At 37.8% G+C, this 25,684-nt stretch overlaps 2 protein-coding genes and 1 long non-coding RNA gene across 5 annotated transcripts; 2 read left to right on the top strand and 1 right to left on the bottom strand.

Annotated features, from left to right (window-relative positions):
* The first annotated feature begins 126 nt into the window (after positions 1-126).
* Positions 127-15,660, top strand: LOC105388648 (transmembrane protein 165). 3 transcript variants are annotated; one of them, XM_048628172.1, is made up of 6 exons: positions 127-323; positions 950-1,077; positions 9,026-9,382; positions 12,263-12,340; positions 12,800-12,992; positions 13,426-15,660. In XM_048628172.1, exons 2-6 carry the CDS (start codon positions 958-960, stop codon positions 13,494-13,496), a joined length of 819 nt encoding a protein of 272 aa, XP_048484129.1. In that variant the 5' UTR covers positions 127-323; positions 950-957; the 3' UTR covers positions 13,497-15,660. The 3 variants fall into 3 exon arrangements, with proteins under 3 accessions (XP_048484129.1, XP_048484130.1, XP_011557895.1); XM_048628173.1 differs by lacking the exon at positions 127-323 and adding an exon at positions 564-656; XM_011559593.3 differs by lacking the exons at positions 127-323; positions 950-1,077 and adding an exon at positions 5,043-5,438.
* Positions 15,640-23,075, bottom strand: LOC105388654. Its single transcript, XM_048628187.1, has 7 exons — positions 22,865-23,075; positions 22,461-22,672; positions 21,525-21,905; positions 20,853-21,000; positions 17,392-17,591; positions 17,072-17,150; positions 15,640-16,624 (listed from the first exon to the last, which is right to left on the bottom strand). Exons 1-7 carry the CDS (start codon positions 22,977-22,979, stop codon positions 16,494-16,496), a joined length of 1,266 nt encoding a protein of 421 aa, XP_048484144.1. The 5' UTR covers positions 22,980-23,075; the 3' UTR covers positions 15,640-16,493.
* LOC125490083 lies at positions 17,755-18,584 on the top strand. Its single transcript, XR_007267422.1, has 2 exons — positions 17,755-18,315; positions 18,400-18,584. It is a non-coding gene; the product is annotated as an uncharacterized LOC125490083 (long non-coding RNA).
* Positions 23,076-25,684: the final 2,609 nt, after the last annotated feature.

Here is a 25,684-nt window from a genome sequence, read left to right on the forward strand (position 1 = left end):
CGGACGTACGTTCAGCCGCGTCCGCTAATTCCGCCAATATCACGTACCTAATGAATCCTTTTACGTGAATAGAAGTTGAACTGTCAATTTCATTCGTGTCACAGGCTCACACGTCAATGTCATACACATGTCAGATAAAAAAGTGACAAATTGTGATAAAAATCTTCGCTTGTTGGCAATAATTAATGTGAATTTCATGACGAAAAATAGTAATTTACGGTTAAATTGCCATATTATGTGGCTTAGTTACGTTAGAGCTACGTATTAGATTCTTAATTTTGTATTATTAGCCAGTTTTTTTTTACCAACTGGTGCCGAAACATGTAAGTAGCAATAGCCTCTCTACCACATCATTTAAAAACTCACACAGTTATAATAATTATTACCTACTACTAAATGTAGGCATTTTATTAATTACCAATAAAGTATCAATAAAATTGTATTAATGTAAGTCATTCTTATTTTCTAATCCGGTGATAATTATCTTCATTCCTCTTTATAGATTATTTATCATTAAGTAACATTTTATAAACTTTATCAGTAAGTAATAATTTATTGGGCTAGAAGCACTTAACCAGAACCTGTTTGCCCTGGGCAGTAAGCAACTAGCAGCTTATCTAACTGGTTAATCCTTTCATCACGGTGACAAACCCTAGGTCAGTTTTAGTGTTTGTAGCCAAGATGTATCAAGAAGCTAAAAATAATGTTCTTATATGTGCTAGGTTCACATATATAGAGGTACATAAGACATCTATATCTATAAAAGGGGCCTTTCTATGTTTTTTTCTGTTATAAAGTTACAAACTTTACTGTTAACTGTATTTTACTGTAAAAATTTAACTTTCTAATTATTTTGTGAAAGAGCAACCAAAACTTTTTTTACTAAAATGTAATGATTGTACTGTTAATATTGAAAATATGAAATCTAAGATGATAAATTTCTGGACAGATACAAAGATGATCCGCAGAAGAAGTGTCTACCTGTTCCTGGCAGTGTTCATGGCAACATGGGCACTCGACACAGCCAACCAGAGTCCAGAACCACCACCGCTAGTCGCATCTTCTACAAAAGCCACAGTAAGTTTTAATTATACTTACAGCTTGGTTCACAACTGGGCATGTCAAGTTAAGCATAACTTAAATATGACATGCATTGCTATGATTTTTTGAATTGCAAATGGGCAGGGCTTAAGTGATGCTTTAGTGGATTTAATTACTATCAGAAACTGGGCTGTGACATGTACTGAGTACTTTGGAAATTATGTATAATGCATATTGCATAGCATCACTCATATAGTTAAGAAAAATAATGAGGGAACCTGCACATGTGTACACTGTTTATCCTAGCATCTTGTGAAAGTAACTTTTTGTAACAAGATACTTATAGATTGAGTTTTGTCTGTAACAACGAAAGTACCAAATTATTGTTTGTGAAAACATTACTGGCCTATATATTAGGTACTCATTTGATAAGTAATTTGATATACCTACTTAACATACTACTTCTGTCTCATTTCCAAGAATTAAATGAAGAAATACTTTCACAAATAATTACCAAAACATGTGTTTTCGCATTAATCAACACCTATGTAAATAATAAATATATCATAGTTACCGTTATATGGAAACATAGTAATTATGTATGTAAGATATTAGACAAACATTTACATAGAGGTAGAGACATCATAGAGGTTAATCCCCGTAAACAAGGATAATATCAGTTAGCAGTTACAAGTAGTACCTATATAAAAGTTTGCCAGCTAACCTAGTAGAGCTAATTACCACAACAATGGTATTTTGTACTTTACATGACTCTGGGTTCAGGAATCCATAAATAGGCCTGCATTTGCCTGACCTCAACTATGGCTCACTAACTATATCTAATACTATCTAGATCTAATATCTAAGTAATGCTATAATAAATATTTTGTTGTTAAACCTGTCCTAAGTTCATAAGTAGGTATTGGCCGTTCAAAATTGTGCAACATGTTAGCTAACATATTCCTAACTTACAAGTAATCGCCTTGGATGCCTTGACCACTCCAAGATTCCTTTATCGTACAGGATGGTTACTGTATAGTGTATACTGGCGAAAAACGAGTGAACGAGAGCAGTCATGCAATCGCCAAGCTTAATACAACAAGTTAGAGTCGTGGCTCGCGCAGCAGTGCTCCGGAACTTAGTTTTTCGTGATATAGAGTGACCCCCAGGTACCAAAGTAAATTAATTCTCAATTGAACCAACGAACGTTGAACCAGTCCCATACGATACCTATTCATAGTTATGTTTTTGTTGCATTTACTTGTATGTTGGCTTAAATCTATAATATCTTACTATACGATAACCGAGCAGGTTGTTCTAGGCGGGCGTTACGTCCCGCAAAATGCGTAGAGTGAGCGCAAAAATAGCAAACTGAGAACACACGGCATACGATACGCCGCTAACTCAGTCGGCGAATAACAGTTTGCCTACTGGGGTGTGGGGACGAAGATTTAAGGGCCTAATGGCCATATGCATATCACTATCACACCCTTTTGGTCAACATAGGCACGTTCTCTTTAGTCATATAACGAACGAACGAACGAACGAGTGAAGTATATTGTCATACACTGTATGGCTATGAGCGCTTTCAAGTACTATAATCAGACCAAAGTACTTACCTATAGGTTTTTTATATAACTATAAAGCAGTCTGTTTCTAACAAAAGAAATCACCAATGGGTTACTCGATAAAAATTGCCAAAATATATCGATCAATCATAAAATGAGAGGGAGATAAGTATTTGAAGTCATTACGTGCGATGCGTGATTTTATGAATTTAAGGCCTGGGTCTCCTATTTACGCCGTAGTTCGCGTCCAGCGTCACGCCGTAGGCCGCGTCGCGATGCTCACTATAGAAATGTACTGATGCGGTCTCCCTCACACGCCGACGTTGCGCGTTGGCGCGTAGACATAATGAGCATTGTGACGCGGCCCACGGCGAGACGCCGGACGCGATCTACGGCGCGTAATAGGAGACCCGGGCCTAAGGCAGCGTTCCCACTACGCCGGACCGGCAGATCTGCCGAAAACCGGACACCGGACAGAGTGTTCACATTACATCGGATCCCGGAAGAAATTCAGACAGTCCTCAGTTGAATTTGGACCTGCGCGCACAATGGACGACGAAATTGTTGTGTTGTGGTGGTATCTTAATAGAAGGCAAAATTGCCTCTGTGGTCTAGTGGTAGAAGCTTCGCTTCATGACCCTGAGGTCCCGGGTTCGATTCCCGGGTGGGACCATCAATTTGTGTTTCTAAATTGTGGTTCTAAGTTTGGTTAGGACATAGAAGGCTGATCACCTGTTGTCCGAAACAGTGAAACGATCCATGCTGTCGGATGGGCATGTAAAGCAGTCGGTCCTGCGCCTAGCTCTCTCCAGTCGTGTCGGTTAATCCGTCCCATTGGGTTATGAGAGTGATGGAACAGAGAGTGCTCCTGTGTACTGCGCACACACTTGGGCACTATAATCTACTCCTGCGTAGATGGCTGATCTCAATTGAGATTGGCCGCCGTAGTCGAAATTCGGCTAGGAGGACATTATTATAGAAGGCAAAATAAAAGAAAACATTGGGTACACCCTATTTTACGGGAAAGATTTTCCATTCTTTTCATTTTACATCCAGGGGCGAGGGGAGCACGAGCGGGGCGAGCGGGGGACAGATACCGGCACAAACTCGTTCACATTACTCCGGGCCCGGTCGTTCTACCGGCCATTCGTAGTGACAAAACGTTCGGTAGAAATGCCGGGCTCGGCAAAAATGCCGGACCCGGGATAATGTGAATAGCTTCATATAAATTGTACAGCCACTAGCTCTTCCGGCAGATTTACCGGCGCGGCAGATCTGCCGGTCCGGCGTAGTGGGAACGCTGCCTAAGATGTTGTGAAGTACTCACTCAAATTTGCAACAAGTATTTCCATAAAGAATCAAAAAATTTAATAGCTGTAGCACAAAATTGTCATTTTTGCAACTATACCTGTATTACTATGTATACTTACCTTCCAAACTAACATAACCGTTTGGTTTGGACTCACAAATAAGGCCTTTCCAATTTTTCTATGAATTCACTCAGCGTGTGCCCTTGATACTATTCAATCAGCCACTCCGAGGGGTAGGGTAGGGTGGACTATTATTTGCACATTGACGTCACTCGCGTCTTCCAGTTTCCAGACGTCAACAAAGACTGGCTCATCGCCAGACTTTAAAAATAGTTTTTTTTTCTATTACTATCCTACCGCGTACTTAACTTTCCTAAATATAAATGTTAGATGTTTACGTGTGAGGCACATAAACACAATATTATTTCACTATGTGATATACGTCTTCATCGGTCTGAGTCAAACATTATATTATATAAAATAACCGGAAAAAGGATATTTTAAGGGACTGATTCTGGTCTTTATTCTGAATCAACTCTTCTTCTACGACGAGCGAATGACAAGCAGAGTAATCGCCTTTCGGCATACTATACCACTGTTGCTACACCTATCTTCATTAGTAGTATTCCATACTTACACTTTTGTACCTTGTTAAACTTAGAAACCGTAAATATTTGAATTAATTACTAGGTGCATTCAATGGCCGAAGAAGCCTTAGTGTCGGCTGGTCAGTGGTCAGAAGACTATCACCAAATCTTGTCGTGTGATGGCCGTTACCCACTATCAATGTTAAATGATGAGCTTGATATCGTTCTCATTTACCTTCGATTCTACCAACAAATATGGTAGTTTCCAACATTCGAATCCCAAACTTTCCTAAACAGGCTAACACGGTGTAAACACGCACGAGCCACCAGCCCACGACCCGTTTAACCCCGTTTCTCTATATTGTATAAATGAGATATTTCCTTTGCGCACTTTTAACTCCTCAACACTGCATTTTGTCAAGAAGAACTGATACAAATGTAATTTGCTTAACACATAGAGGTTAAATTACGAATTTTCATTGCAAATTGCAGGGCTATGGCGGTCAAGTTCGGTTTTCCTGCAGCTTTTCCTTAGTTGAGTGACGGATCGCGCGCCGGCCGCCCGTGCACGCACTAAATTGAGATCTAGGACGTTGTATCTGTCACGAAACGTCTCTAACTAACAAGTAAATAGTGTTATCAGATATTTTAATTCCTTATCTGGCCAGGAGCTCTCGCTCAAACATGCCAGTCCTTTCTTTCAGTGTCGTTTGTGAAGTGTTTGTTGACAGTTGTGGAGATTTTTGATTTATAAAATGGATACGTTCGATTATTCGACTACGGAGAGTGCTTATGATTACTCTACGATGGAGTACACAGGGACGGCGGATTATTGGAGCACAATGGATGCGGACGAGTCCCTCTACACCACTGTGGCTCCGCTTGAAGATGTGTTTGATTTCAGAACGTGGCTGTTCAACAGTCTTATGCAGGTGCGTCCTCGATGTCTGCTGGAAAGTCCATTGGTCATCAGTATGATTTTCTTGATTCAGAAAATAATATATAGGTTGGATTTATGAATTTAGTTTTGTGTATCGTTCTTTGAAACAAACTTTACTGACCTTATTTGTAACCAATTTATCTAAATGAGCTATATAAGGATAAGGTAGCCATATCCACTTGCTAGGTTTACCTACTACCCACTGGCCACTGTGTAGATTTCTTTTTTCAAAACATCACTTAAAAATTCAAAGTTCTGATGAGAATGAATTGTAAAAATTTGCTCTCCTGTCTTATATCGCCCGTCTGCCAAGACCTTAAACAGTAAAAACATCAAATAAAACTGAATAGGACCTAAAATTTAAAATGATATAACAACATTAATCCAAACTCCCAAATAACACAGAAAGGGAATTAGAAGGGTTTAATTTTTTTTACAATGTCATGGTCTTGAATATTTAGGTAGGTACGTGTTATAGCTATAGGGATGACATATATAATTGTTTATCAATCAATTAGCTTTACCATAACCTATAAAACTCATAAAACCTAGCTAGCATACATAATACCGGTGTGCCTAGATAAATCAAGGGGTGGCGAGTAAAATTCTAAAAATATCTTAATGACGTAGGTTGAATGCTACTGCCTCACCTATGTTTCACACGTTTAGGTATAGTTTATCATTTGAGTAAGTATAATTACCGGAGTCACAGTCCTTAATATTTTATAATTATGAGGTTTGAGGTTACTACCATCGAAGCAATTAACAATCCTTAAGCAGCGTCGCTCTTCAGGTCTGACGTAACTTTTATTGATCTGACAGATGATTGACATGCGAGAGACGCTGCTTATGGATTGTTGGTGGTACCTTAGCTGGTTAAAATACCATAATCACAGTTGTGAAAGCGACGGTTAGATTAGGTTATTCATTCGTTTTATTTGTGAACTAATAGATGTTAATGTAATTTTTTGGCAAAAAGGCAAGCTGATGGTGATGATGACGCGTTAGTTATGCCTACATAAAAAAAATAGAACTGTTTCGTTTTAGTAGTTTTCATATAATTACCTACATAGCTTTATGTTTTACTAGCTGTTCCCGCGCGCTTCGCTTCGCCTTAAAAAGTTTTCCCGTGGGAATTCCGGGATAAAAAGTAGCCTATGTTTTTTCCCAGGGTCTAGACCGTATGTATACCAAATTTCATTCAAATCCGTTCAGTAGTTTTGGCGTGAAAGAGTAACAGACAGACAGACAGACAGACAGACAGACACAGTTACTTTCGCATTTATAATATTAGTTAGGATTATATATGTACGTATATTTTTATCCTTTTTTATTTTCCTTTTGGAAGTGTTTGTTTACATACATTATGAGTATTTCTTTATTTATCGAGGCGTCTTTGTGGGCATCGCCCGGTATAGTCTTAGTCACGTTTCACGGTATAGTCTTTGTTAAAGAATGGAAAGAAGATAAAATTGTTTATCACATAAAACTCAATTCCATGCATTGTGCAAGGCCATTCATAGATACTTACATAAATGTCGGTACATATGTAAATTGTAAATCCCCGTATCCTAAGCAGTAGTATCTGATCTGCATCAGCACCTACAGTAAAAGTAAATGACTACATTATTGGTCGTAGTAAATCATGGTTAAAAATATGTGTGTCAACAGAGAAAACCGAGTTAGCTTATTACCAATCTATTCTCATAATTTTATCAGACATGCCCAATGTCCATGTTCACTATATTGACTTGGGCCCAAGAGACAATACACCGTCAAGTTTTCTCATTTCTTCAGTAAAAAACTTTGATGGAATTTCGCATGACCTGTCGGTTTGGTGTTCCATTTTTCCGATTTATAATTTATTTTTCATCATCGTCCAAGATCATGTTTACTGCTGAAAACAAGCCTTTTCCATTAGAAGCCACAACTATCTACGCGGCTAAGGTCGTCTTTGAGTTTTCTGTCAATAATCGCGTGTTGGCGCGATTGCTAATTTCTAGGTCTAGGTAGTCATTTAAATACTAATAGGTACTCTGCCACGGAATCTCATCATTCTCGTAGGTAAAGGTTGAGATGCTTAGGGATTATAATACACCCTGTATCATGCCCCTTTTAGTCTCAGATTTAGTCTCTTATCATAGTTGATCCTGTAAGTTAAACAAAGATGCCATAGTAACAATCGCGTTACATTAGAGGTCTCATCTTCTTCTGAGTTTGTCGGTTACAAACCCTTCAGCTGGTATAGGCTTTGTTGCCATGGACACGACAACGATAGTCAACTGTTTGCCTACCTAGTCAGAGGCAACAAACGATGCGTTAGGGTGCTTTTCCACCAGAGATGTGCTATGCAGCTATGCTGCGAAGATGTGATATCTACGCTACGAAAATATGTGACCGTTTCCACCAATACTACGCTAGGTAGCTATGCGAGGAAGATGCGCTACGAAGATGCGCCGCCGCAAAGTAGCTGTGCGAGAAAGATGCGCATCTCGAGCTATGCTATGTATCGATAGTAGGGAAACGACGGGGGCGGCGGCGCGGTACACATACATAGCTACACCACTCGCGATGGTCCATAGCACATATCCATAGCACGCATCCATAGCACACATCCATAGCACGCATCATTCCATACAAAAAACATATCTTAGTTGAATCTGTTTCCACCAGTGCTAAGCTATGTGCACCAATAAATATGATTGGTGGATATCAAACGCATCCATAGCATCGTAGCATAGCACATCTCTGGTGGAAAAGCACCCTTAATCAGATTGGACATAACATTTGTGTTTATTGCCTTAATTAAAAACCTTATTTGACTACGTGAGAAGCAAGTGAATCATATCTCCCATGATCATTATAGTCTGAGCAATCCTTTATTTAACCACGTAGCACTGTTTAAACATGATTGCTACTCCCGAGAGAAAAATACTTTTCATTGTACCTTTTCTTATGTTATCTCTATGTAAACACATAATGATAAACACAAGGATTTTAGCTGTAAAGATACAGAAGCATTTCTGCGCCTTTATTCTCTCTCTTCTTGTAATTATCAATTTGAATAGTGAAATCAACCATTGGTAGATGAGGAGTATATATTATAAGTTGTAGAAGATTTGCCAAATTATTCTACTAAAAACTAAAGGATGTATTCGACATTGTAGGGGCCAATGCCATTGTTATCGCGAAAGCGATATGTAAAGCTATACAGGAAATATTTGGTTGTGAAGGAAAAGAAAAACTGCCTTTTACATTAGTTTTAACAAAAGAAGATTAACATTATTTAAGTTAACTAATTGAGTACGTTACTGAAGTGACTAATTAATGAGCTCAACTTCAAGTACACGTGTTACCCATCCAACACGTCAAGTTCTTTTAGGATATGCCTACTTAGCTTTTGTACTGGCATTTTTTTCCTTTTGTAAATAGCAAACTGTCCCAATCCTCTATCTATTAATATACTAACTTACTTACTTAAGATTAGGTCAAAAACCCTACCTTCATTGGAAGGAGACCCGTGCCCTTACACGTGGGTCGTGATGATGAATTTACCTTCTCTCTTCTCTCCTTCCACAGAACACGGAGAACACATCGAGCAGCTTCATCAAGGGCTTCATCGCCTCTCTGTCCGTGGTCGTCGTCAGCGAGCTCGGAGACAAAACCTTCTTCATAGCAGCCATCATGGCCATGAAGCACCCTCGCTTCATAGTCTTCCTCGGAGCCATCTCGGCTCTAGTCTTCATGACTGTATTGTCTGCCGCTTTCGGCTCAATAGCCACTGTCATACCCAGGATATACACGTATTATATCAGTGCGGCGCTCTTTGCCATATTCGGTATAAAGATGTTGAGGGACGGATTCAAGATGGACAAAAACGAGGGACAGGAGGAGTTGGAGGAGGTGCAGAGTGAACTGAAAAGAAGAGAGGATCAGGTATGTGGAGTTTGTTTAGTTTGGGGGACACTGCCAACGTTTCTGTGCCACTGCAGGAATGCTAATATCAAATTACTATGCGGGACCGTTTTTTAAAACAATACATACCAGTAATGGTGAAAATATAATACATTCCTCTCAGTTCCATAGTACTTACGTTGGTTGGAAAGGAGTGGTTGGATAAGCTAGTGTGGTGTCTGGTATTGCATCTTGAATTTAGTGACTGGAAATTAGCTTTGGAAAATTGTATATGCCTTGAGATATTTACTTATCAAATGGAGAATTCTGTTCTACCGAGCTTTTAAAACTTGATCTGTCTATAGCGGTCACCCCTCTCCCTTTTGGTGTTTTCGATGAACAAGAAAAGATTAAATTAGCATTTTATCTCTTATTGATAGCCGTGTCGAGTTTGTTGCTTTATCGGCCTATATCTTTGGAGTGTGATTGATTGTTGAACATAAATCGCAACATTGATTAAAATTCGGATCAGCAAAAATCACGTATGATAAAAAAAAGTGTAGTGGGTGACTCGATCTATTCTGAATCGACAATGAATTTGTTTTATCGTGACGTAAAATTATGCTGCCGGTTATCTTGTCACATAGGTATGTATCAGAAATACAGAATATGCACGTTAAACGAGATTTTAGATAAATACGAAAAAAGAACAGTAGGCAGTTTAACAGCAAATAAACAGTAATATTTGTTTCAATTTACCTTCGCAACTTAACCTTAAATTATTTAAAAAACAAATGTTGAATTCCTTTGTTTTCTTCGCGTTCGATTTTCAAAAAGGGGGAGGTCGCGGCCTGCCTATAGCTATAGATGGCCAGTCTTGTTAAAAAGGTGTGAATACGCAGGGCGATGAGAAAGCGAGATCGCGGACGCCTTCACCCGTGGCCGTTGAGACTGAGGTGGCCATTGCCGGCCCTTCCAGAAGCCTCCCAAGCAGCCCGGGGGCGCCCCACGAGGCCTCGGGGCCCTCCACGCCCCATACCCAACCCCTGAGGGTGATCTTACGTCATTATGCCTGGCAGTACGATTGACACCTTAGTTTTCTTTTAGCAATTAGTTTTATTTTTACCATTTCGACCACCATTCACATTTTTGTCGTGTAAAGGCTTCTCGACGGCTTTTCCCCAAAGGAATTCAGCATTTGATATAGTGACGCTTTCATTGTACGTGTATGGCGTAGGCTAGATGCTTAGATTTAGCTTGTGTGTTCGTTAGACCTTGAACCTTCCGGTCATTCACTATCGATCTGTAGCGGTCGGTTGATTCATTCGAATCATGCCTATTACTAGTACAGTAGAGAAAGTCACGCAATTTTTGCAACTTCACGAGCCCCTAATAAAATACTTAAGTACTTAAATGTTTTTGTTTATGTGCACATGTTGTTGCAAAAAATGGATGCACTTGTGCTTAGGTAGGTTATTTTGAACCCTAGAAGTTCTGAATCTGACTTTGGAAATTATTAATAATAAGTAATTTAGGTAGCTATTGTTTTTGTGAAACTTGAAACTTTTTCATATGAGGATTTCCGATATTAAGCAGTATTCATAGAAGTCAGCGTAGCTGTTTAAGATGCCAAAAATGACTACTGTTCCCTATAAAATAATTAATCTGTGCTATCTATGCCTATATTCCCGTTAAGTTGCACTGTTGATGAATGGGGGAAAAAGTTAATTTTAGCAGCTCAACCTAACAAACCGTACCCAATTTATTATGATAAGTGAAACTGAAACGTAGACACTGTATCAACAGACGGCCGGTTGCTAGGCAACGGGTGGCAAATATTTGCTCATTAGCATAAATATTATACAAAATGTCCCTGTTGATAAGACTAGCTATAGTTTCTAGGTCACTGTTTACGCTTTACAAATACTAGGTATGCGAGTAATAATTTTGTTCCCCTGTACCTACAAGTTTTGACAATCTGTAAATGAAATTAATTCCCGATAATTATTTATTTACTAGATCTGGAACACCAGAATTTTAAACAAGTAACATTTACAAAGGTAGGCAATATAAAAAATTTAGCTGTAGGTAGTAAAATATAAAATATAAACTATTCATACAACAAATTAACTATACAGGGACTCACTGGGTGTTGCAAAATGGTTTCTGAAGAATGTTTGTTATAAATTTCTGGAGCAATATGTATTTGAGGTAAATAAGTACCTATGTTAAATTTTTATAGGATCATACTACACTAGTCTTATCATACCATATTGAGATGCAGTTGTTTATAACACAATGTTTTTGCATGTTAGTTAGGTATGACATTTATATTTGTGTTGCTGCAAGCTTTTTACTTAGACTACGAGCAATCTTGACCTATAAATATAACGTGCCCTGATTAGGTGCCTAACTTTGCAATCTGTGATTAAGGTTTTTTGGTCTAATCTCATAATCCCGACCCTTCTTTTGGTCTAACTTTGAATTATGTCCTTTGTGCATATCTAAACTGCCTTTTATCACAGATTATTGTGACATGCTACGGTAGGACTCCTGACCCCTTAGCATGAGTTTTCATCGTGAACGTAAAGTTATTACTTTACGTTCACTACTCACTGCACATTACTCGATGAATTTTGTAGGAAAATTTTTGTTCTGCTACTGACCGCCAGGGGCGCTGTTCATATTTTCATACAATATTATTCTTCACGTTCACGATGAATATTCATGCTAAGGGGTCTGAGGGCGCACTTATTGGAGCCGTGAATACTAAATGCGAATTTGTAGCGACTCTACCTACAGTTTTCCGTTTAATTTTCACTTCTTGACCAGTTTAAAACCTGCCACTAAGTCCGCACCGCAGCCGTATTTTTTTTGTCAACCCAAGATCGCACACTAAACTTCACCCCCTAAATTTTACAGGAAGAAAAGGAAGAGACGCTAGACATGCTAGAGCAGGGTCAAGCGGACCGACGGCGGAAACGCAACGCCATCATCAAGGTATTGTACGCTTTGTTTTAAAGCAGATTGTGCCTGAATTATTTTGTCTATATAGGTATATAAATATGTGTACCTATATAAAAGAAAGAAGTGTTAGTTACACTATTTATTACTCAAGGACGGCTGAACCGAATTGGCTGAAATCTAAGTTTTAGTTTTTTTAAGCTAAATCTGGCTATCTAAGAACCAGGAAAACGACATGTGATACTTTTCTTCTCCGAAGTCCCACGAAAAAACTATAATAAGGCGAAGCGGAGCTCGCGGGCAACAGCTCGATGAATATACATCCAGCTTTCGCTCGCAGCATCGCAGCTACACTTAGCTAACACCAGTTAACTTGTAGCCACAATCTCAATAAAGAAAGACGGGTTTAGTTACAATATCTGTCTATCCTGAAATAAATTACTATTTATTTATTTATTTTATTTTTTATTTAATAAACATGTTTAACGGTTCAAGGTGATACTGCAAGCGTGCACCCTGACCTTCCTGGCGGAGTGGGGCGACCGGTCGCAGCTCGCGACGGTGGTTCTCGCCACTCGGGAGAACATATTCGGGGTCATCGTGGGCGGGTCGCTGGGACACGCGTTGTGTACCGGGCTGGCGGTTATAGGCGGCAGGATGATCGCGCAGAAGATCTCTGTGCGGACTGGTGAGTTGTCAAGATATTTGTTTGGTTTTGCTCGGGTTCTTAGCCTTTATATATGGCGTAGGTATAATGTTTAATTTATTCAAAATAAGGTGGCAATACTTCAGCCACTACCCTGTAAAGGTGTTATTAAGTGTTTTGGGGTACAAGAAACGTGTGTGTGTGAAAAAAGCACAACTCATCTAATACATAGAGGTGGATTGCCTATAATACATAGGTAATGTTGACTGAATGGGTAGGTTGAATAGGTACTGTGATGCTCGATTAACCAGTCAAGCGTTAAGATAACATTACCACCAAGATATGGCGTCATGTCCAAAAGTTAAATAATTGTTTCTAAAATATCACACACATCCAAGAAAAACATTTTATTTTCCCATAGTCATAGTCGGTGTTTTTGAAAGCTTTTAACTGTTATTTTTCTCTCTCGTTTCAGTTACAATAATCGGTGGTCTAGTGTTCCTATTCTTCGCAGTGAGTGCCCTATTCATCGGACCCAACGCATAGACAATTGTATAAAGCAAACGGACTGTTATATAAGTGACAATATGTTTAATTGTATATTGTACAATGTTGATTGTTAGTTAGATAGTTAGCTTAGTTAATCTCATATTTATGCATCATACGAATAAATTTATCCTACCAGCATTTTTTTATGATAGTTGTTGTAATGTTTTAAACATGTTTTTTTACAATTATAATACATACTTAGATGGTTTGTTAGAGCTCAAGTAAATCTTGGAAAATTGGTTTCGAGTATTCGATACCAAAGTGTGTTTTTGTGATCACAAGTCAACCATCGTAGATTTCAGGGTAGGTTTATTTTTCCTTAAATTAAATGCAAAACTATCGGTAGTATGAATTTGAGTTGTGTTTATTGCTTATTTATTAGCTTAGAAGTCTTATCGAAGAAACAAAAATGGCTGCTAAGTGATATCTTAGTAAATTAATAGATTCATGCCGTGTATACTTGCAGTCAGCGGTTAGATAGCGGCATTTACTATAGGTACTGTTATAGTATTCCAGTCTAGATTGGAATTATAGGACACTTGTATTTTTATCACACAATAGCTATCATGATTTGACTAAACCATACGTGAAAACATATTTTGCCCAATGAAGCCTTTTAAGCTCTAAAGTATGTGCCTAGCCTAACTATAATAAATTTTAATATGATATTTTTTCACGTATTGTGTAAGATATTAACATCTGCAAAGGCAGGCGGGCGACTGAACAAGTCGGTTGATAACATTGAGATTGTCGCTTTATTGATACAATCTGTGCTAGTGATAGTGGGATTACGTTGTCAGAGTTGTCAAATAAAATGTATTTGCGCTCGTTCCGACGTACTGCCGTTACATGCGTTAACTTTTTTTACTTTTCATACCTGCGTATAACTTTCGTGAATAAAGAAATATATGGCGGACGGACTCGTGCTATCTCGCTCTAATTGTAGAAACTACTTATGTAAAAACCGCCATTATTTCTTTATTTACGGTTCTAAGGGCAGAATAAGTTTCAAGTTTTTTTTGCATTTGTTATACGTATCAGTTGTATAGGTACTCAGGTACATGATTTTTAAATTCTTATGTGAAAATAATCTTCAAACTGTCAATGATTTTAGTATGTGCTGACAGTTCACTAATACATAATTACAATATACAAAAACAACTTGGCTGTACCAGAATTAAATTATGGGTTGTCCTTGTAAGTAAAAAGATACCCGTTATAAGTAATTATGAATTGCAGAGAACTTGTTATATAGTCTGTGATGTAGATTTTAATTAATAATTATGTATAAAAGCTAAGTACTTCAATGTTATCGGATCATTAAATTCCTCAGTAGGTATGTATTTTAAAAAGTATGTTAGAGAATATGTTCATGAAAAATTATTTTCCGAATGAATTTGTTTATTTTTCTAATATATATTGTAAATGCACAGAACCAGTGAAACAGGTCAATACCTTAATGAATAAGTCATGTTAATGTGTGTATCAAATATAGCATTATTGCACTATGTCAATTCATACTATATTTGGTCATACTTTAAACAAAAATATTGAGATTGGTTTTGAAGATTACACATTTAGCCTAGTTTTAGTCATTACCATTTTGAGCAGTTTCATTTTTTTTTCCTCCTACTATACTCCTATAGTATTCGATGTGTTACAGAATTACGAATTAATTCCGCGCGGAAAAATATTCGCGGTGCCGACACGGCCTAAGGTAGTTATTTGTGAAACTATATTTTTTTATTATAATTATATGATATGATGTGAATTATTTAATAAAGTTATTATCTTGATTTAAAAATGACTTCAGTTTGTCTATATTTGAAACATAAAATATAACTAAACTTACACAGCTGTATTTCTGTTGATTTTATTTAGGCGCTTTAAAAACAAAACGTTAACTTTCATATTTATTCCATAAAATTATTTTGTAGAAAAAGTGATATGAATTTATATTTTTATAGACCCTTTGTATGTGTTATTATTTTGTATTACCTATTTTTATAATACCATTGTATGCTTGCTAGATTGAATTACTGGTTAAGTAGGTACAAAAGTTACTGTGCTGCAATTTTTCGCATTGCTGTTCTATGGTAATGTAAAAGTATTAAATAAGATTGTGAAATGAAAAATTAAATAAAAATTTACATAACGTATATTTGGTTGTTTTAGTCAAAAAATAAAACTTACAATCATCATAAAAACAAAACAGAAATCACACAAGATAAACTTTGGAAACAAAACAAGTCAAAATAAGTTTACTTTTACACCCAGCATGCAGTCTACCTCAATAGAACCATACATAAACTGAACAAAATATTTGATTAGTTGCAAAATATATGATTTAATAACGGCACAATATATAAAGAGTTATAAAATACACTCACAACACAAAAACAAACCAAAAACAATAATACTTAACAACTTTGATTTAAAGGCATGCAATAATCACAAAAGTTATAAAAAAATAACAAAAAATACTTACACCAATGTCAATGTTTTTAATACTGTTTTAATATTTTATCTGTAAACGAGATCAGATTCCTCCTTAAAATATTGGTAATTTCAAAAAGGTTGTCATGAGCATATAAAATATAATAAAATTATTACACCAGCACCATTGCACTGATCACCCGCAAATTGTTATTACTCCTGTCCTTCTTTGTGGAGAGGCACACGGTGCATGGCAGAGATTTCGTCTTGTAACTTTTGTTGAATAGCCGTTTGGCTGTCAAGGTTAAGGCGGGGCCCCATTGCGGGTTTGGGGCATTGGTGCATTGGTTTACGATAAGAAAAAAACAGGAGCATGTCATAAAATATATGGAACACAAGGCAGCGCGGCGACGACGAAATGTAGCAATGGCGCCTCGCCTTTACAAGGCGAAATCTCTGCGGAACGGATCCGCAACGCACCCTGTGCTTCCCGCGTTTGTTTTTGTTCCATTTCTCAACTTTAGGAACCTAAGCAAATTAGGGAATTATAAGAAATTCCTAAGTGAGATAAACAGCGATGTAGTCGTCACAAGCGTCCAAGACGGCGTCTGTTGGCGCGCGGGGCGGCGCGTGCGTCGGCAGGAACAGACACATGCGAGCCGCCGCGCCCCACGAGTAGCGCAGCTCACCTGTTAGCACGTGACGATTATCGGCTTTTCGGCAGATATAGGGGATAAGTTTGATACGCTCCTGATGAGTAGGTTACTATACTACATATTCTATAAATGTATAAATCATACTAATCAATGAACATAGGAATTTCGTTTCACAATCTTCAGGATGTTTTATCTGTCGTATAAACAGAGTCATGACTTTATTCACACATGAAACATGCACATGCAAACATGCTTCACCCAAACGTCTCTGTTAGTCTATTAGTGCATAGAGGGCAGGTTTAGCTACCTTCTACCAGATACATAAATGTAAATCCCATTACATTCCACATGCAAGTGCAACCCGGACGAGTTAACTTATGATGTCGCCGATATGAACCAAAGGTCAAACCACTTACCTCTGGGTCTTTTTGCCTATGTACTAAGTTAACTCGCCTGTAGATATGACCAGTAAAATCTTACCATAGTACAGCACCGGCCACTCGTCCACTCCGTGCTTTCTGGAGAGCAGACACGACGGCACATCACCCGGACTCAGCACCTGGAATATACATTGAGTATCTTTTAGTACTTATAAGTGAGTAGCATCATGGACATAGCCAAGTTATTATAATATTAACAGCCCCACTTTCCTCATCTAGTCCAAAATTCACTCCCACTGACGATACAGGGGAGCAAAATCCTTTTTTTTGTCATCCATGCATGCAGCCATCAAATATCCCATTTTGATTTGAACTTTAACTCGTTGAGAGAGCAAAAAGCAGTAAAATATCATTGCCTACCTTAGCAGGCCACCACGGGAAGGTCCCCAGCTTGTGCCACACGATGTCCCCATACCCCACCCTCGGCCCCCACTCACAGCTGGGGCACAGCGTCGGCGGCGCAGTGGCCGGCGGCTGGCGGGGCCGGCGCAGGCGGGTGCTGGAGATCCTGGTGACGGCTGCCGGCTGGGGAGGGTCGGACGAGCCGGCTAGCTTGCGATCTGGGAATAAAAGTAGGTTTCATTAGGTGCTATATTACAAGGGCGTACCCAGGATTTCAGCTAGGGGGGGGCAGCTCATACCTATTTCGAGATGATGGTCGGTCGATTGTAACAAAAAATCATGAAAATTTACTTACTACCTAACTAATAATAATAATAATAATAAAAACGTTTATTCCGTGCCATCGCACACACACAGAAAAAAAAAAAAGAAAACATAATGAAAAACAGTAATAAATGAACACAAAGACCTTATGACTAAACAAAAGAAATAAATGAGAGGATATGTGTGCGTTGTCTGGCACCGAAACGGACGGCGGCTCAGCTAAGGCGGTAGAAGATAATATGTTACCTACTACCGCGCTGATTTTCAGCCGCTTCCCTTTATGATGCCACTGACTATAAATAAAAACTAAAAACTAAAACTATGGCAAGTGCACGGCCGGCAGCTGTGAACCAAGGTCACCCGGGGTACTTCACACGCATAAGCGGTTCGTGTTTTCAGCGGCCCCGAGTGCCTCACGCGGCTGTAAAAGGCTTTCAGTGCCTACGCTGCCGCCGTGCTGCGCCCACACTGTGCCATAAACTGTAAATAAATATATGATTGTGATTTAAAACGTAATTAGAAATATCATGTAGTGAATCTGTAGGCGAGTGGTATATTTTTGTGTAATGAATAATTCAATTTTACGATGGATATTGGGAATGAAGTCATAGACTAAAGGTATGTAATTACTAAATAAATTCGTTACTTACATACATGGCATTGTGGTTTTACTTTGTTACCTTGATTTTATGTTTCTTTCAGAAGGTATTCATATTGAAGGTAGCTGTGAACATTAGCTGTGTTGCAAAAAATGGGATGATTTTGGAGATAAGAAAATATGTACAATAATGGAAGATTATATTATGCCGCGGGAGTCCATTTGTGTGTTGCGAAGAAAACTAGTGTAAGTACCTATTATTTATTTATTTATTTATTTTTTTACTGCCCAATTCAAATAGTCACTTGAACTAACGCCTCCTATAATAATATTGGGTTGAGTTAAAATGTGTGTTAAAGTAGTTATAACTACCTACTCTGTGTAAAAAGTATTGGGACTGGATCAATAAAACACAAAATGTTTGTTTTTATCCAAAAAAATTTATCATCTTCAAACTATGCTTCTTAGGAAACGATTCACATTCGCCAACAAATTATCCAATCATCACAACATTTTTTTAAATGCTGTTTTCAGAGTTGTGTTTGGTGCTCGCGGCGATTTTTTTTTGTATTCTATCGATTGTTAGTCAGAGTTTGACTGTTTTCTTTGACTATCTTGCCAGAAAGTCAAACCGTAAGTAAATAATATTATTTGCGGATGTGGAATTTAATAGAGCAAATTCGACGAAGAAGGCCAGATTTGTGGGGAAAAAATCGAGAAAAGGAATTGCACCACGATAATGCATTCATTCACAAGGATCATCATTGTGAATGAATTTTAAAGTAAACACTCAACAAATGCCATCGAGCATCCACCATATTAACCAGATATGGCTGCAGTTCACGGCTCTAGCTTCTTTTTTTCCCTAAACGCAAATTACCACTTAGAGGCATCCATCGATAGAAGACAAAATCGGAAAATGTAAGGAAAAACCGCCGCGAGTACTAAACACAACTCTGAAAACAGCGTTTAAAAAATGCTATGATGATTGGATAATTCGTTGGCATATGTGTATCGCTTCACAAGGAGCATACTTTGAAGGTGATAAAATAAATTTGGATGAATAACAAACATTTTGAGTTTTATTGACCCAGTCCCGATACTTTTTACACAGAATGTATAGTGCGTAGCTATCCTATACCTACTATAACGAATGTTGTATAATATTTAATTTTAACGTAAATGCAGGTATTACCGCCATCTTTAAGCCATTTTTTGACTTTGAAGATCGAATAGAAAGGGTTTTGGTTGATCATTAAATATAATATTTTTGTATACGATTATACCTACAGTGTGTTGTTTTTCGGACCCAACAAACTTTAAGGGTGGATTCTACGAGTAATTTCATCGATAATAAAACCCCCATGTGTGGGGTAAATATTCCAGAAATCGTGGCCATTTTAAAGTTTTAGATACTTAGTTTTCATAAAAATCATATCTCGAGATTTAATTAAACGCCTTACGGACATGAAATAAAATGATTTCATCCGCAAATAGCCATTTCTATCCAATAAAAATATCCACAACTGCTAAAAAGGTACATAAAATAAGTTAAATTAAAAGCACCTAATCTAATTTTTTTGACGCAAAAAAAAACATAAAAATTCTACATTTACTTGATTTACTTTGAAAATAGCCTTTGATGATATTTTTATGTATTAATTAAAAACTATTTGAAATAAGCTAAACAATGATACCAAAACCGTAGGTATCTACGTCGGTAGGTACGTCGAGGCAGTCAAGAATTATCGAAAGTTTAAAGCACACCTAACGGAGCGCCGCAGCTCAGGTAGAAATCGTCATGGGGTGGCGGTAATACCATCAACTGCTTCTATCAGTATTACCGTTTATTTTAAATGTTAATTTTATCGTATATAAACTTCTAAAATACTTAGTAAACATATTGAATAAGTTATTTTAGAATTAAAGTCAAGAAAATTATCAATAATTTTATATAAAAACTCTTTCGTAACAAACCAATGTTCTTACGGGACCGATCATGCAACTCTGTCAAAAAACCTGGTAAACCCGGGAAACTATTGAAATATTTCTTTTTCTAGAAAAGCTACGCATACCAATTACTGTCTTATTAGATGCATATCACACAAACGCAGGTAATTTGAATCCGTTCTATGACTAAAACTGACTGGTTAGTTCAGTAAATTTATCTTTCTTGAAGGTGGCGGTGATGTCTTCCCTTTTTTTTGGAAATAAAAAATATTTTGTTTTTCCAACACTTGTCTTCATTTTGCGCAGAGTAGATAACACGTTTTTAATTGCCACTTGGCCGGAAAATTTAAGTTTATTTTATCTTCTAGGGGGGGGCAGCTGCCCCCCCCTGCCCCTACCTGGGTACGCCCATGTATAAGGCTGTTATTGATCGTAGGCATTATTGCGGCTCAACGCATCGTGTGGCATGTCGTTCTGATTTCAGAGCCTGGCGCATATACAACGCTCTATCTGCTCTATACTTATATGTTACACCTGTGAATCCTCAGATCAAACTGTTTCCATTGGAAGTGGCATCACCCACCTATCTACCATATAAAATACTAACGCATAATAGACACCCTCCACTGCTTGCGGCACTCCGCGTGGCAGGCGGCGGGGCACTGTGCGCACGGCAGCAGCCGCCCCGGCTGACCGCACACCAGGCACCAGCTAACGTGCACTGTGATCACCGGCTTTACTGGGGACGAGGCGGTCTGAAATGAGGAGGTGGGGAGGTTTGTAGTGGCGTTGGAGAGGAGTATGCTGAGCTGAATGTCAACCTATAGTAGTGGAGGCAATGGAAGATTTGTGATAGGTTAGAATGATTTGTAAGTAGGAATGTAATTGTAATCAATCAGATATGTACCTACCTATATTGTTGTAAATGACTAAGGGCAGATTTTTCAATAGCCAGATAAAAGTTATCTGGTGAATAATTCTGATGCTGTAGCATCTGAATGTTTATATTACAAAGTGACAGCAACAATTTTATTCGTCAAAAAGATTGAATTTATCTAACTATTGAAAAATTTGCACTAACACTCACTGGTAAAACAGATGTTTAGTGCTGTCAAATACCTTATGAATCTGTCCAAATGTAATTTAAACCTGGTTTAAACTTTTATATCTAGTTATAAATATGGTTACAATTTAAATCATGCCACACCTACCCATGACCAAACTTATTAAAAATTATGAAAAAGTTTCCTCAACTTACTGAACTATCCGAATTATCTGCAGTTTTAGTTACAATCTGACTCTGGCCATCACTCTCTCTACTCAGAGAATTGTACCTCCAGCACTGCTGTAAGTAATTCTTCACTTCTTTCTCTGTCATGATATCCTGTATCACCGTCTCAAATTTATCCTCCGTACTGGCATCCACATTCAGTAAATAATCCAAATCTTCTCCCCTGGAGTAATCAAGCTTTAGAAGGAAGAAGAATTGGTCAAAGATCATGTCTTTGCCCCTGCGAATGAACTCTTTGTACGCATTCTCATATTTAGATTGCCTCATGGGGAGCTGTCGGAAGTCAAATGTAGCGTTTAAGTCTGGGGTTGTCACTTTGGCTAGTTTTGCTGCACTGAGAGGTAGGGTGTGGTCTTCTATCTGCTTCCTCTGTAAATTAAATATAATACTTTTAAAAAGCAAGTTAGTGGTTATGTCGTATGTGTTAAGTTAAAGCTATAGATTCAGTCAATTTCGTTAAACTTATTACAACTTCCCAGGTAAGTATATGTTGTGATAAAACCCGTAAAACCCCAAACATTCAAAGTCAAAAATTTTTATTCATCGTACAAATATAAAATTTTCTGATGAACATCAATTTTTACAAATTACTCTCCGTTCGGATAAGGGGGGGCTCTTTCTGTCTAAGGAGATGAACGGAGGCAAGAAACTCCTGAGCCATCTTTTCAAAAAAAGACTTAAAACTAGTTGGTATACAATAATTATATATTCAACATTGAAAGTCACATAACTTGCTGAACAGTATTTCATAATACATGGCTAAGACTAAGGAAACTTGGGGTAATATTACCTATGACCATAAAAAAACTTTGAAAGCTATCACAGACAGATACACACATGTCAAACTTATAACCTCCCTCATTTTCCGTGAGGGTTAAAAATTACAGGTGCACTAGAGTATTCAAACTTTCACCCTTGGCCTACCTTTCTAACAGTAGCTGGTGTCTTCAAAGGCTTCGGCGGAGACGGTAGCTTGTCTGCCGGCCCATAGAAGGGTCTGGAGCGTTCAGCGAGCTGTAAGCTTGTGTAGGGAAGCCACAGGCATTGCTTCGACCGACAGATCTCTACGTAGTAGCAGAGCTGATTCGTCACAGTGATGCTGTCGTCATTGTCTGGAGTCGGTGATATTCCTAGAACTGAAAAGTAAGAAAGGTTTAAGAGTATTAAGTACCTATTTGAAAGAAATTAAAAAGACAAATTGAGAACCTCCTACTTCTTTCGAAGTTGGTTAAAAACTTACTTAAACTTTTTAGTTTTACTGATAACCAACTAATCAAAGTAGAAGTAGAGTACTTAAAAAAGTTCCTAGACAAAAACAAAAACCAAACCTTTTTCGTCATGAAAAATTCCATCTTTGTTTTTAGCAATGCGAACTCGTGCAAAAACTTTTTTGCTTATTCTTGCGAGAGCCAGTTCGCCGAGAGTCCAACAGTAAATACTCATTTTGTGCGTTTCATGTGAGATTCAATAAAATACATTGCCATAAATAGAAGAAAACTAATAAAATGAAAACTTTTCTGATTTTTGTTGTTGTTGTTTTTGTTGTGCGAAAGGAAGGAAGAAGGAAGACGAATGGAATATAAACTTCCGGTTTCATAAAAAACCGACGAAAATAAATAATCTTACCAGTTTTAACAACGTCAAATGGGTTCTTTTTCAGTGTAAAACTTAATAAATAAATCATTACTTATTATTTATTTGCTTAAATATTGTATACTAAATAGAAATCTTCATTTTCACATTAAAAAGTTAGCGAAAAGGGCGAAAACGGAAATACAAATGAATGAAAAAAGTGAATGTTTGCTAGGTTTCACTAGATGGCGTTGTTCTTTTAATTTAAGTGTGTCGCCATCTAGCGTCGAGTAGCATTACCATTAGGTTTCCAGAAATAGTACTAGATGTCGCTGTATGTAAGATTTTAGACAGTTTACATGGTAGGTAGGTTTACATGGAAGGTAGGTTTACCCAGGACACAGTCATCTTCCCGTAATCCATATACTAATAATGTCCGTAATCGCAACATAGGTAAACTCAAGCTCGGATAGAGGCACATGGGTCCGCTAGATCTACATCACCATCATCTTCTGCCACCAATGGTACCTATCCTATGGTTCAGTGCTAACTGGGCATAGGTTTCATCCGAGAGGCCACCACAATAACTACCTACCTACCAGCCTAATATTGTTGGGTACGCCCTGTTACAGGATAATACTGAATAATATTTTGGTAAAATTATGATTCTTCATTCATTAATTGGAAGGAAACCCGTGAGCGGCGTGAGCCAGAAGTGGGGACGCGATGGGTCGTGATGATGATGATGATGCTTCTATCGAATAAACACGTAGGTAATCCACAAAGTTTCTATGGAGAGGCAATTACCAAAATTCGTACTTAGAACAAGAAGATTTGTTCATATTGCCCTCCTAAAAGAGGATGGGCAAAAATATATGGGAGCTGGGACCACCCTCCAATAGCAATAAGACTAATATCGTTGGATAGGTCTTGTCAATAGGAATAACTTTTGCTATGACAGCTTTGTTGTCACAGTTGTCCGTTCAGAGATATTTGACTTATAAGTTCCGATACTCGTCTGTTCATCTTACTGCTATTGGAGGATGGACCACCCTCCAATTGCTATTGGAGGGTGGTCTAGCCTAAAAGTTATTCCTATTGACAATACCTATCCAACGATGTTAGTTTTAATGCTATTGGAGGGTGGTCCAGCCTCCAATAGCAGTAAGATGAACTGACGAGTATCGGAACTTATAAGTCAAATATCTCTGAACGGACAACTGTGACAACAAAGCTGTCAAAGCAAAAGTTATTCCTATTGACAAGACCTATCCAACGACGTTAGTCTTACTGCTATTGGAGGGTGGTCCATCCTCCAATAGCAGTAAGATGAACTGACGAGTATCGGAACTTATAAGTCATATATCTCTGAACGGACAACTGTGACAACAAAGCTGTCAAAGCAAAAGTTATTCCTATTGACAAGACCTATCCAACGATGTTAGTCTTAATGCTATTGGAGGGTGGTCCCAATCTGCCCATTGTCATTTATTTTACTTTTTTTTACTCCCTTTCTTCTTAGTACTTATACCACTCTTGCAACTTCCTGTGTAGGTAGGTATATTTACAGACCTGTTTAACGAATATTTGGAATTTTAGTTATACCTAGGTTAGTACTAAGTAGATATTTGTACCCTCCTACGTACTTTCCAAATTACTGTGTCTTTATGTTATCAACTTATGTAAGTACTTACCTTCATCGTCGTACTCATAAAATTTTCATATACTATAATGCCCAAAATCTCCCCTTTACATACCAAATTGTCCCCCAATCTTATCCATACTATCGTGATCTTCAATTCATCTGAATGCCGGGCGCTCATTGGCTGATCTCGAGCAGGGGGCGTGGCCTGGTACAGCGCAGCATCCAATAATAACGTGCCCTCTTAACAGGTTTTCAGATAGGTATTATCTCTAGGGGACAGATTTATAAATAGGGACACAGTACACAAGTACACACTGGATTTATTATGAAATTTATGCAGAGTGAAAAAGTGATGATTCAAAAAAATTCAAGCACATGATCTGATCAAATGGAAATTATTCTTGGCGAAAGTTTTTAGTGTGCAAGGGATTTTTCGGGAGAGTTTTAATTAAATGTATACCCTGTATAATCATCGTACTACCATTTTTTTCTTTCGTTAAATAGGCAGAGGCAGGCACTATTAATTTTATCGTAAGTAGGTATATGGATGCTGTCTTTTTTACACGAACAATAGGGATAAGTATTTGTAAGTCTATCTGCTACCACGGTAGAGCTAGGAAATGTACCTATAAGTACCTACCTACCTAATTTTAATACATTATCAGACTTAGGTAAGTATAGGTACTTACTTTTATTTTGAGGTGTATGTCAAGTGGGACAGTGTTAATGACTGGTTTTGATATTATCATAAGAGATTCGTCTTACCTAATTCAGATTACATAATCGTCCAAGACAATAACTACTCATTTGCAGACACATGCCTGGTAGGTGACACTATAAAAACCTGCCCCAATAACACTTATTAAAATACCGCAATGTGCAGTTTAAAAAAAGCATATTTTTTAATTTGTGGTCAGAAATTCGGTGAAAG

The sequence above is a fragment of the Plutella xylostella genome, chromosome 20, assembly GCF_932276165.1.
Source record: "Plutella xylostella chromosome 20, ilPluXylo3.1, whole genome shotgun sequence".
Lineage (NCBI taxonomy): Eukaryota > Metazoa > Arthropoda > Insecta > Lepidoptera > Plutellidae > Plutella > Plutella xylostella.